The sequence below is a fragment of the Giraffa tippelskirchi genome, chromosome 2 (assembly GCF_054371585.1).
Source record: "Giraffa tippelskirchi isolate mGirTip1 chromosome 2, T2T-mGirTip1v1.2.pri, whole genome shotgun sequence".
Classification (NCBI taxonomy): domain Eukaryota; kingdom Metazoa; phylum Chordata; class Mammalia; order Artiodactyla; family Giraffidae; genus Giraffa; species Giraffa tippelskirchi.
The window spans coordinates 7407225-7420114 of record NC_137276.1 but is presented as its reverse complement, the minus strand read 5'-3'; the positions used below and the strand labels follow the sequence as shown (position 1 = coordinate 7420114).

Sequence of the window (12890 nt, the reverse complement as noted above, 5' to 3'; positions counted from 1 at the left end):
GTAGGTTGGGGACTGGTGAACTATGACTGAGAAAGAGGGTTTGAAAGAAACTTCAATGGTTTTTTTGCTGCCACCGACTGTCCTGCACACGGAGAGGAAAGGCCACTGGCGCTTCGATCCCCTTCTGGTCTCAGAGGTGTGGTATCTCGAGATAAGCACTGGGGCTCACGGGGTGCAATCAGCCCGTACACATTCCTGATAACCACCCTTAGAAAGCTGATCCACTGGGGCTTTCTGGAATGGGGACTCGGTACCAAAAATGAAGGACTGAAGTAAAATTAAACCCCCCAACCCCATCAGGTGAACCTAGATGGTAAGACATTGTAGAAACCTATTGGCTTGGGTTCTGCAATGACATCGATGTTGCTGAAAGTCAAAAGGCCAGGGAATTATTTTCGACTCAGGGGACCAAAGAGACATGACAACTAAATGCCACATGTGTCCCTTCACTGATTTCCGTGCAGAGGCAGACAAACCAGCTGAGACAGGCGCGCGGGGGAGACATGACCACACTGTCTAGTGCAGCTGAGGGTGCAGTGAGCTCCAGCTCCCTGGGGGTGACGGTGGTGGTGTGTTTATGTAGGAAAGGACCTGCCGCCAAAGGTACTTAAGAATAAACGGGTGCATCTGCAGCTCTCTTTCAGATAGTTCTGCAAAAGTCCATCCATCCATCCTCCATTCATTCATTCATTCTCTCTCTCACGCACACACGCATCTCTATCTATGTACCTCGGTATGGAAGGAAGCAAGTGATAACGAATGTTACCAACTGGTGACTATAGTTGAAGGAAATTATCAATATCCATCGTACTGGATCCATCTTTCTGTAGATATGAAAAATTATATTTAAAAATATCTCTAAGTCCCCAAACCTCCTTATACCCAGAGGTGTGGGGAACAGCAGGTGCTCTTCAATTCTTTTAGGTGGGAGCTGTTGCAGGGCAGAGAGCCCCAGAGCAGAACACGACTTTTAAGGCCTCCACACCACCAGCTTGAGCCACATCTACAAGCAATTCCACGCCGACAGCTTGTGGAAGGCATATTCCCGTGCCCGCGTCGACCAGCCAACTAGTGCGCTAGCACGTCTGGGGGCTGCTGAGCCCGCCTTGCCCAGGGGCTCCCCTCCACGGCCCCCGAGAGAAGCCCTGCAGTGAAGTCACCAGTGACCAGGCCAAGCCAAACAACCCAGCCTGGCAGCGTGGATGCGGGCTGGCAAGGGAACCTTCACGCACAGCCCAGCCTACTCCCTAGACTTCTCACCACTCCCTCGAGGAGAGGATGGTCCTTAACTCACATTTTAGAGGTCTGTCCCTTGTTTCTGTAAGATGTGAATTCTGTTTATTTTCCTTTCATGACCAGAACAAATTCCAGCCATTTTCAAAGATAACCAGGGACATGAACGGATCGTGAGGGGCTACGCTGGGCTCTAGGTATTTGTGGAGGCAACTGTTTCCCTTTGAAGCGGAGAAAGTCCAGAAACTTCAGGAAGTAGGTTGTCTCTCATATGCAAAATGATCTTGGGACCACAGACTCCCCCCAGCTGCCCTCCTGGAGCCCCCTTCAGCCTACTCGAAGGTCAGGCCAGGTCACCGCCAAGGACACCGCAGACAGAGGCGCCTCGGACCGCGGGTTGGGATGGGACGACAGCCTGGCTAGGAGACCAGGTCCAGGATTCCAGGGCCGGTCTCCACGTTCTTTGTTTAAAAACCGCCAACCACGCTGGCTCTTACCTTCGCAAATTCTGTCCAATCGCTGCCGCTTGACTTTGTGCTTATCCACAAGGGCCATTCTTTATCGAACTTTGCACCTCTCTGATTCAAAAGGCAAAGCGGTCCTCTAAGAACTTAGGGGCCCTCGCAGGAGTCTGCGGGCATTACGCCACTACGCGCCCTGAAACGAGGAGAAAAGAAGCCTTACTCTCTGGACACCCTGGGGGCAAGGACAACCGGTCATTCAGGCTTGGCCGCCACTTGCAACAGGGGACCTGCCCTGGGGGACTTGTTCTTCTCCAAGGCTGGAGACGGGTTTGCTCCCTGTCCCTGGGACAGTCTCCTGCCTCCGAGGGAAGCAGGTGAACAAGACAAAAGGTCATCGGTTCCTGAAAGCGGTCAGCGGCACCATCTGGAGCTCTTGCTATTGACTGCCAACGCCAATCACTGACCAGCCTGGGTCCGGCTACTTCATCCTCCAGTGCCAGAAACCAAGTGATAGCCAGTGGCGCCGCTCTGTAACCTCTGGAAGCTGCAAAGGGACAGAGGCAGAGACCAGCCCAGACTGCCTGAGAGCCCACCCCAGCCATCTGGACAGAGATGCAGGCACCCAGCTGGGGCTGCTCCCCCACCGCCATCCCCCAGGCCGTTTCCAAAACTGCCCTTTGGCCACCGCTCAGCACCTTTCAAACCCTTCCCCCGCTGCCCAAGGAGGGGGCAGGAATGGATGCCCCACCTAGCCAAGGCTTGCCCAATTCCACCTTCCGAAGCCTTGCTGGCTTCCAGGGGGGCCACCGCTGGGGTCTGTGGCCTGTGCCCGTCCCACTCCCGTGGTGTTTCAAGCGGGTGAGGCAGAGGAGGAGGGGTCTCCCATTTGGGTTGGGGTATTTGGGCCACTCCCGAGGCACTCCACTGCCCAGTTTGTGGAGAAAAGTCAGGGCTGCCTGTTTGGGGAGGCCCAGACCTTCATCCCCTGCTCAGCCAATGTGCCAGTTGAGGCCATAAATCATCATCTGTAACCTCCAAAGCCCTAGAGCTTCTGATTCATTGCTATGGTTATCCTAACACCGCCACCAGCTGCAACACACACATATACAACACCACCACCACCAACTGCAACACACACACACACACACACACACCCCAGTTATCCAGCAAGTGAGGAGGGGGCAGGAGACAAACACAAGGATCCAGGGTTAATAATGAGAGTTTTATGGGTGGTCATCAATTATGCAGAATGCTGGGGTTACTTTATCAAAGGTCAGAAAATGCAGGTCTGACTGTGTAAAGGTAGGTGACTCCCTGGAAGTTAATGGCTAATTTCTCAGCAATGAGGCTGAAAAGGCACCCTAAAGGTTTATGGCAATAATTATGTGATTTTTAAAAAAAGAACAAGGAAAAAAACAAAAAGCACAGTTTCTAATCACATAAATAATTAAGGCAACATCCAAGAGATACTAAACCCTTTCCCAACCTGGGATGACCCTGTCGGCCAAGCAAGGAGATGAAGGTGGTCCTGAAGTGAGCCAGGGGATTGCTGGGAAGATCTGGGTAAACGGAGATGGAGTAGACAGATTTCTAAAATCCTCGGGACTCCCCTGGTGGTCCAGTGGTTAAGACTCCATGCCTCCAACGCAGGGGGCACGGGTTCGATCCTTGATCAGGGAATTAAGATCCCACATACCATGAACTCAAAAAAGTGGCTACACTTTTGCTGGGCTTTGTGAAAGGTAATTATGCAAAGTGGGGGAAGGTGGTTCCTTACTGGCCACCTTGAGACAGATAGATAGATGGAGGAGCAGGAACTCTGGAGCAAGGGTTTGTGCCCGAGAGAGCCCCTCAGAGGCCAGCTGGCAATTTTCATCTGCTTGGGTCCCAGGGTTTGATCAAGAGATAGTCCTTCCTTCCTTGGCTCCGGAGACAGACCCCACGTTAGCCGTGGCATCCGGGGGTGGGAGAATTAATTAGTTAATATTTGTGAAGTGCCGTGGAGATGAGAAATGACAGCATTATCATCCGAGGCAAGACGGGTTTCACACCCTCCTCCTCCTCCTCTAATTCCCCAAGTGAGGCATAATCATTCTTTTTGCTTTCCTTTGAATTTTAATTTGTATAATTAGATGGCTTCCTGAAAAATTGATAAGTAGAATCTCGATTATGCAATCAAAGGAAAGATCAGGCATCAGCTTACACAAATTGTGTGCGTCCTAGTATTAGTAAAAAAAAAAAAAGCAACTGACTTCCGTGTCTTGCTTGTGGTGGGGGGGAGGGTTGGGTGGGGGGTACTCTGAGACCAGCCCGTCCGCGGCGTTCCCTCCAGGTGTGGTACCTCTCATGCCTCAGACTGGCCCTGCTGATGGAGAATTCAGTTGTGAGGCCACCAGGCGGAGGCCGGACACTATGGCAGTGACCACTACTTTCAGGGAGCCTCTACCCCCGCCCCCTAGTATTTCTTTTGAAGCAAGGATGTATGCAATGTGACATTTTCCCCCTTCACCCTCTGAAGGAGTGAGCTATTTACGAGGACTTAATGAGCACGACCCTCTTCCTAATGACAGGAACAGGCCCTGCTTCAGAACTGGGCTGTAGGCAGTGGTCCCCAGCTGGTGATCCCTGCAAGAATGCCAGCACCTCGCCAGGCACACCAGTCCGGGGCTCCCTCGACAGGGCCCCCGATGTGATGCAAGCCAACCTCTGCCTTTACCATATTCCAGTGTCCAGTCTCCACACACACATCACAAAGTCTGGGCCACTGAGGTTATTAGTACCATCACCAATTGACACCATCTGGTCCATATTTAACTACAAATAGGTAAAGGTCCACATAGGGAAGAAAAACCAGGAGGAGGATGTATTACGTTGTCCCACTTTGAAATTATAAACCTTCGAACCATGGTGGTGTGGGTGGGAAGAGAGTTCTAGAACCCACTTGCAAAATGACTGTGAACGAGCCAGCTCCATGTCTGTACAACAGGGATGGTGTCACACAGAAGCTGTGAGGACCAGACGAGAACACACGGGAAGACATTTGGAGCCCAAGGGCAGGCCTCTAAGAACGGCTCATGACTTCCTCTGGCGAGAGAGAGGCCTACTTGGACGTGGGCCCCAGTCACACCGGATCACTCGCCGCCTGCCGAGCCTGGAGATAAATCGTAGCGAAACTTAAGAAAGGTCAAGAGGAAACGCAGGTCTTTTCACAAGTAGAAGGGGCACACTGCTTACAAGCCTTACAAGAAAAAAAACACTGCCTCCTCCCCCACCCCAAAGGGAAAAGATCTGCCTAAAGTCTCTTAGCTGGAGGTGAGGGGTGTGATGGAGAGCTGCAAGGTTTGGTGACAGGGAATTCAACCGACTTCAGAAGGAGAAAGATGCTTGCGTGAGAAAGCTACTTGGGGGAATTCCCTGGAGGTCCACGGGTTAGGACTCCATACTCTCACTGCCGAGGGCTGGGGTTCGATCCCTGGCCAGGGAACTATGATCCCACAGGCTGCATAGAGCACCCCCCGCCCAAATATCTAAATAAATACATTGATTAAATAAGAAAAGAAAGCTACTTGGAGACACTAGAAGGAAGCTACAGGCACGGGAGATTTGTCTACACAGGCTTCAAAGACAAACCTGAGCGTTAACAAAAGGGAGAAAAGAAAGACTTCACTTTACAAACAAATGCAAAACACCCAAAATTAAGACTGAGGAAAAGAAAAGGTTCCCCCCTCACCACTCAGGGACTAAAATCTGGGAAGATTAACTAAATGACCACAAGCAGCCTTGCCAGTCAGGACCAAACCACTATAATGACCAAAACCTAGCCATCACTAATTGGCATTCTCGACATCTCAAATAAGTTTCTAAGACTCCCTCACAGTCTCTTTCTTCCAGTTTCAAGTCTTCTTATAGATTAGGCAGATGAAGCAATTTACAGAAAATAAACAATGTCTTCAGTGATGTCTCTCAAAATGAAAAGTCCTCTAAAACCAGTTAAACATGATGATAGCCTTCAATTCTTTTAAGGAAATCTACGTAGTAAACATTATGCTAATAAAGAGAGACCAAGTTTTACAGTTTGTGAACCCCTGGAGTCTTCAGAATGCAGTCCATTGTTAAATCTGCAAGCTGAAAAGATCTGCAGGGGTGGGTGGCAGGGATTTGAAGTCGGAGAGGTTGGACTTCCTTGGTGGCAGTGCAGTGGAAAAGAACCCACCTGCCAATGCAGGTTCGGTCCCTGGTCCTGGAAGATTCCACATGGCCAGGGGCAACTAAGCCCACGTGCCACAACTACTGAAGGTTGCACGCTTGAGGGTCTGAAAGCTGCAGTAAGTAATGAGCCCCTGTGCTGCAACTACTGAAGCCCACATGCCTTAGAGCCAGCAAGCCACAACTGAGCCCGCGTGCTGGAACTACTGAAGCCCGTACACTACAGCCTGTGCTCTGCAACGAGAGAACTCACCGCAATGAGAAGCCCTTGCGCCACGACTAGAGAGTAGCCCCTATTCTGCAACTCTCTGAAAAGCCCAATGCAGCAAGGAAGACCAAGCACAGCCAAAAACAGTCTGAGAGGTTGCCCTGATCCAAGTAGAAGAGACGCCTGCAGCCCCAGAAGCACTGGTTCCTGGGATCGCGAAAGGAATGACACCACTCCTTGGGTCTCCTTTACCGTGGCCGACAAGGATCCCCTGATGTGGCAACAGGGTCATCTCTCCAACTTGTGCGTGAGCAGCAAGTCGGCACCATCCGGGCAAAGGCAACAGCAATGACCAAAAAACCCTCTGCTTCTTCACGTCGTACCAAATAAAGCCAAGGGCTTCAGGTCACCTTGAAAGAACTCCTCTTCCAGAATCTTTAGAAGCCAAACAAACATGAACAGCAGATGATAAGCTGGGTAGAATCCTTGGGGCTTTCCACGTGGTGCTAGTGGTAAAGAATCTGCCTGCTAATGCAGGAGTAGTAAGAGACTCAGGTTCGATCCCTGGGTTGGGCAGATTCTCTGGAGGAGGGCATGGCGACCCACTCCAGTATTCCTGCCTGGAGAATCCCATGGACATAAGAGTCTGGTGAGCTACAGAATCACGTTGGACACGACTGAAGTGACATAGCATGCCATAACAACAGGTGGATGTGGGTTTTGTCAACTATGCCTGAAGGACCAGTTAAAATCCAGATAGAAAAAAGGAACTTCCTACAGGAGTGAGAACTGACCCACCGGAAAAGACCCTGATGCTGGGGAAGATTGAAGGCAGGAGGAGAAGGGGACAACAGAGGACGAGATGGTTGGATGGCATCACCGACTCAACGGACATGAGTTTGGGTGAACTCTGGGAGTTGGCGATGGACAGGGAGGCCTGGCGTGCTGCAGTCCATGGGGTCTCAGAGCTGGACACAACTGAGCAACTGAACTGAACTGACAGGAGTGAGAAATCATTGGGAAAAACACTGTAACACAACACCCCAATTAATAACAAAAATGAGTAAAACTGCACTTTATTCAACAAAATAATCTATGGCTAGAATCTAAAAAAGAGTGGATAATACGTATACATACAACTACTGTTTCACTTTGCTGTACACGGAAAGTAACACAACATTGTAAATTAACTATACTCCAATAAAAATTTAATAAAAAATAAATGTTAAAGAAAAAAACCCTGCACTTTAAGTAAGAAAAAGAAGCTCTGGGGGAAGATCAGCTGTGGGAAATGAGTTTATTGAAGTTAATTTTATCCATGTCCAAAAACTATTACTGCTCCCTGATTATTACTCAGTAGCTTTGGGGCATATTTGGGTTTTGAGGGAAAGAGGGGAACGTATGGTTCAGACATCTCGTAGCACTGGAAGGTGCTCAGGGACACTGACCCTCCACCGCACCCCCCAACCCCAAGGGTAACCAGCAAGACCGTTCAATACCCACTGAGGCTTCGTCTGATTCCTGGAGTCTCCCACACTGGGCAAGTTAGTTAGTGTTAGTCGCTCATTCGTGTCTGACTCTCTGCAACTCCTTGGACTGCGGCTAGCCCACCAGGCTCCTCTGGCCATGGGATTCTGCAGGCGAGAAGGCTGGAGTGGGGTGCCATGCTCTTCTCCGGGGGATCTTCCCTACTCAGGGACTGAACCTGGGTGTCCTGCATTGCAGGTGGTTGCTTTAAGGTCTGAGCCACCAGGGAAGCCCAAGGCGGTTTGTATTTCCCCAGGGAATGCGGGGCAGCCCAACCCCAGGGTGACAAGGTCACACCCCGGTCACATGCCCTCCATCTGATCCGTGGGCCGCACCCTTGATCCCCTGGGGCTGACGCAACACCAGTGTCCCAGAGAGAAGTGCAGATGACTCCAGAACTGTGAGCACAGGGCCACCACCCTCTCCAACTCCAGAGGCCAGGCAGGTTTCAGAATCCAGATGGGAAAGGCAGCCCAAATGCTTCTGTCGTGTTATCATGGACCCCCAAAACAGGCAGTAACATTTCTACACTAGGACACAGGAACACAATTACCCAACTGGATTAACAGAATATACAAACATATCCCCTCAACAATTCAGGCCAGGTCAAAATCTGCCACCGAATGGGTTACAAAGAATTTAAGTCATGGGTTAGAAAGAATTTAAGTTTTCAGAGCTTTTCACAATTTGGATATGAGGTTAAGGGATTGTGGGCCTATGATCCCCCCCACCCCTTTACCTAAACGCTACCAAACCATTTTCTGGGGCTTTGAAGGAGAAAAACAAGGAGCCCATGATCTATGTCCAGCGTGTGACAGCAGAGAAACATAGAAAGTGCCTCTTTCAGCAGGTGGAAGGCCAGCGCATCCTGTGAGGTTTGAGGCTGCCAATGTGAAAACCGCGCTTCCGCTGAGACGACCTCCTTGGCCAGCAAATAATTTGAGTGAATTCTTTTGCCTGGTTTAGATTTAGAAAAGATTATCTCCTGGTGTTCAACGTAAAACTCAAGAATTCTAAATATTTTCACTTGCTAAAAAGCTTTCATCAAGAACAGAAGACTAGAACAAAAACAATTCATGATTTTCCTAATTGGTTGTTTTATTTGTGTCATGATGAAATTTAAGTGTTGGTGAAGAAAATGAGACACTTCTGTGTTAAGAATTTTCACACATTTTTAAAGCACCTGACTGGACAAATATGCTCAAAATAAATACTATTCATTCTAATACTAGAGAATTCTTTAAAAAACAAAATGAAACTAAAACGGTAAAGGCAAATAAGCAAACTTTCACCCAGATTAGGAAGTGTCAAATGACACCTTTTGTTTCCATTGTGTTGAGACTGGAGAATCATAAGACACACAAGTGAATATTCCCGTTCCACTTTCTGACCCCCTTCCTCCTTTGGCAATTCTGATCGATTGCTGTGAGTCTGGTTGAGTAGGGTGAAGGGATGAGCACTCTCAATTTCTCCGTGGATACAGGAAGCCCCATCCTGACCGGAGGACTGATCCTTTTCCACATATTACATGCAAGAAATTATTGACACAAGTTTATATCTGAGTGAGTGAAAGTGAGCAGAGAAAGAAGCTAGAACGTCAGAAAGTTTGGAAAGGTCTCACGAAATGCCTGCAGAGGAGTCTTGGCCATGGTGCGGCTTTTGGGGTGGCCCCTCTGTGCCCCAAAGATTGCCTGAAGGTGATGCCTGCAGGCTATGAAAGGACTGCGCCCATGTGCATTTGCTGTGGTCCAGTGTGGAGTGAAAGCATGGATAACTCATGTCCACTGGGGCTTGGACCCGGGAGGCCATGGAAGCAGGAGCCACCTGGAGACAGCTAACTGGAGGTCATATGATAAACTCATGCTAGACTTTAAAAACAGACTATGGAAGGGAGCTGGAGGTGCCAGGTGGGGAGTAAAGAAGATCTAACCTTTGAAAGGCAACTCTGGATTATTTGGTTCATTCTAACATACATGAGTTGCACTTGCATTTATAGCAATTTGTTGGTTATCAAATAGCAACGATGAGATCTTAAATGTTTAAAAAGCTTGATGTGAGATTTTGCAGACGTCTGCTTCTTGATTTCTTGCCACTGGGAGGCCCTAGAACCTAGACTGGCTTCTCTGCGTCCAGCTTCCACTGGGGACACAATTGCTTTGCTGTCCTTGTGAGGTCCCAGCCCATGTGCTCTTGACACTGTGCAGCCTGGAGACAACACACGTGGGGAGGTGGTCTGCAGTCTCAAAGCCGACAGAAACACCAGGAGGTCAGACCTTCGGTTCTGGTCATTCCTGGAGCAGGCCCACCCAGAGGAGGCCGGGCGCCCAGCAGTGGGGCCCTTCGGCCAGCAGAGGGCACTGCGACCCTGCAGGGCCTTCCCGAGGCAGCAGAGGCCGGAGCTGCTTTGCTGGGACTCATCTTGGCTCCTTTCAATCCTAACTTGGACTCTGCGAGAAGCTGGAGAAAGTGAGCCTGGATACCTCCAAAAGGGAAGGTCTGAGATGGCTCCAGGATGACGGGCTGCACGTCCCCCCTCAATCTCAGCATGCAAAAGGGACAGAAGAGACCTCCAATCTCCCTTAGAGCAACAGGTGTTTAGCCTTTAGGAAACACGACCAGCCAGGGGACAGAAACAGGGCACGAAAATCAATCCCCCCGCCCCCAGCTCTCTCTCTCCTGGGCTGGTAGCCAAGGTTTCCCTTTTTAGAGCTGAGGGAGCCAGAGAGGTGGGTCACAGAGCGGCGGGGGCGGGGGGGGGAGCCTCAAGGCCCTGGGTTTGGGGGTCCTGATCAAGGAAGGCCATGGGCCCCCCCGAAGCATGACTTACCATTCTATCTGTGCTTCTTGTGTAAAGACATCAATACGTCAACGAGGAAGGAGCCACAGTGATGAAAGATGAAGACAAATCAGAGACATAATTTACAAGGAGAGGAGAGGACTGAGGTGGGCCTGGGCAAAGTGCACTGGGGTTTCCATTACAAACCACAGCTCTTGGGGCAGCCTGCACACCTGCTTAGCTGGAGGCTGCTCCACTGTCCTCAACCTCCAGATCCGTTTGTTGTGAAACAGGGATGATTTCAGGACACTTGACTTTTTTATTAGACGGCAATTTGGAAAGGAAGGTGGAAAAAGGGAGATTTTTCCAAACTTATTCAGGAACTGATTTTGGCTAGAGGCACCAGCTGGGAGGTGGGGGCCTTCGCTCTGGGTCCCTGAATCCAAAGGCGGCAACCTTTACGGATGCTGGCTTCTACCTGCCAGGCTGATCACCACCACGTTCTAAAAAAGCTGACATAAGGATACAGTAAAGCAGCTCCCTTCTCTGTATGTGCAGGGCACCCAAATGGTTCCTGCTGAAGAAGCAAAGGAGGGGCTGGGGTCATCCGTCAGTGCTGGAGCAGAGGGACACACCCCCCACCCCCTCCCCACACCTCTGTGGGACCAGCATCCTTTCTCACCACCACTTCAAAGCCAATGTTGCCATAGCAACTGATGCCACTGGCTTAGTCTTGGCCTGACTTGGCAAGTGATACCTTTGGAAGGACTACACACACAGAGATCCTGGGGGATTCTGTCTGCTCCAGGAAGCCCCCTGCATGAGCCTCTCTGCCCTTCTTCTCGCCCTGCCTCTGACACCACAACCCAGTCCCCAGCTTGTTCCAAAACCACATTAAGTGGGATTTGCTCTGACCTCGTGGCCGAGGAGAGGCTGAGAGAGGCCAGCAGGCAAGGCCCAGGTCAGGCTCACAGGCGAGACGGGGGTTCAAGCTGGTCCAGTAGATGAAGTTATCATCCATGTGAAGGATGGATGGCTGGCGTTCTTTGTCCGTGTTCAGAAACCAAGTTCTGGAAAGATTATCTCAAAAACAAACACCAAAGTTCACTCCAAAAGTGAAGGTGTAGGGATCCACCTTCCCAAGTGCAGTGCTGGATGGATCACAGGGTCACCAGTCAAGAACCAAAGTCAAGCAAGGCTTTTGAACAGCCCTGCTCCACACGCCCGCAGCCTGAACTGAGGCGCGCAGGTTGGGAGGAGCACTTCTGGGGACCCGGGCTTGACTCCCACACAGCTCAGCTCATCCCGTCCCAGGGCATCACTCAAGGGTATGGCCAGGGCAGGAGCACTCCACAGGCCTGGGGCCAGCCCATCCTTTATTGCAAAGGACGCGCTGCTTGCGCAAAGGCAGACATGCACGAAGGCCAACTCAGGCCTTGGGATCAGAGTAAGAACTCTGTATCATGACAGATACCCAGACCCCATCATCACGTTGCTCTACAAGAAAAGGCACCGGGCTGCAGCTGGGGAGGCACAGGGAAGCCCACACGACCCTGTGTTCTGAAGTAAGAGTTTTCTAGAAATGTTAGCGGGGAATCAGACATGAGGAAGCCCAGAAAGTCCTTTCGATAGAAGAGAGGTTCTTCCCAGACCTTATAGAGTCACAGAAAGGAAAATCTTCATCTTCTATGTAGCTATTTAACAACATGAAATAAAACAGCTTGGGGCTATTCATTTTGCTTCACACGGTTTTAACGTGGAGGACGGGAGTGTAACGGCCCCCGGGGGTGGGAAGGCCAGCTTTGTTCGCATCCGTAACGAGAGGGGGAGAGGCAGTGAGAGGTTGGGGGGGAAGCAGGTGACACTCCCGTGTCACATGAATCCATCTCTGCTGATCAAATTGAGAAAAAAGAAGAAAGTCGCTAACTAGCTGCTTTTGTTTTGCTATTCATTTCAGAGTATTCCTGAGGTTTAAACAGTCTTCTTGAATGTTTCACCTGTGGACTCCTGGCTGGCTTCCACGGCTTTGGGGGTAAATGATGCCATTTCTGCACCGTGTGAAGCTCCACATCTTCTGGGCTGTGGCTAAAATGTCACTTGGTGTTGAGCGGTTGCTGGGACTGGGGAGAGGAGGTGGCTGCAAGGCTCCACCCTCCCCAAGAATCTTCTAGGTGTGAATCCTTGTCACGATCAGTTCGGTTCTTCGCAGACAGGGTGAACACTGGGCTGGTTCAAATGGGCTGGTGGGGAAGGATGGGGCGCGTGTTGAGTAGAGGTGCCTGTTTATACGATTACAGCCGACAGTGTGCTTAACACCCCAGGATCCTCGTTTCACATGAAATCCTACCAAAGAAGTCTTGACAAGGTGATGGCCATTTAAAAGTCTGCTGGGCTAACGTACGTGGGTGCTCTACAAGGACAGGGGAAGGAGGCTCCAAGGGGCTGGACAGCTGGACACCACGTTCATGTCCCCGGA

At 50.5% G+C, this 12890-nt stretch overlaps 1 protein-coding gene across 2 annotated transcripts in view; it reads right to left on the bottom strand.

The window, feature by feature from the left end:
• CTBP2 (C-terminal binding protein 2) overlaps positions 1-12890 on the bottom strand; it is a 167123-nt gene that overhangs the window by 46237 nt on the left and 107996 nt on the right. For both annotated transcript variants that reach the window (XM_081533642.1, XM_081533652.1), the window contains one exon: positions 1731-1890. In XM_081533642.1, coding sequence (XP_081389768.1) covers positions 1731-1788 — 58 coding nt within the window. In that variant the 5' untranslated portion in view covers positions 1789-1890. The remainder of the gene's footprint in view (positions 1-1730; positions 1891-12890) is intronic.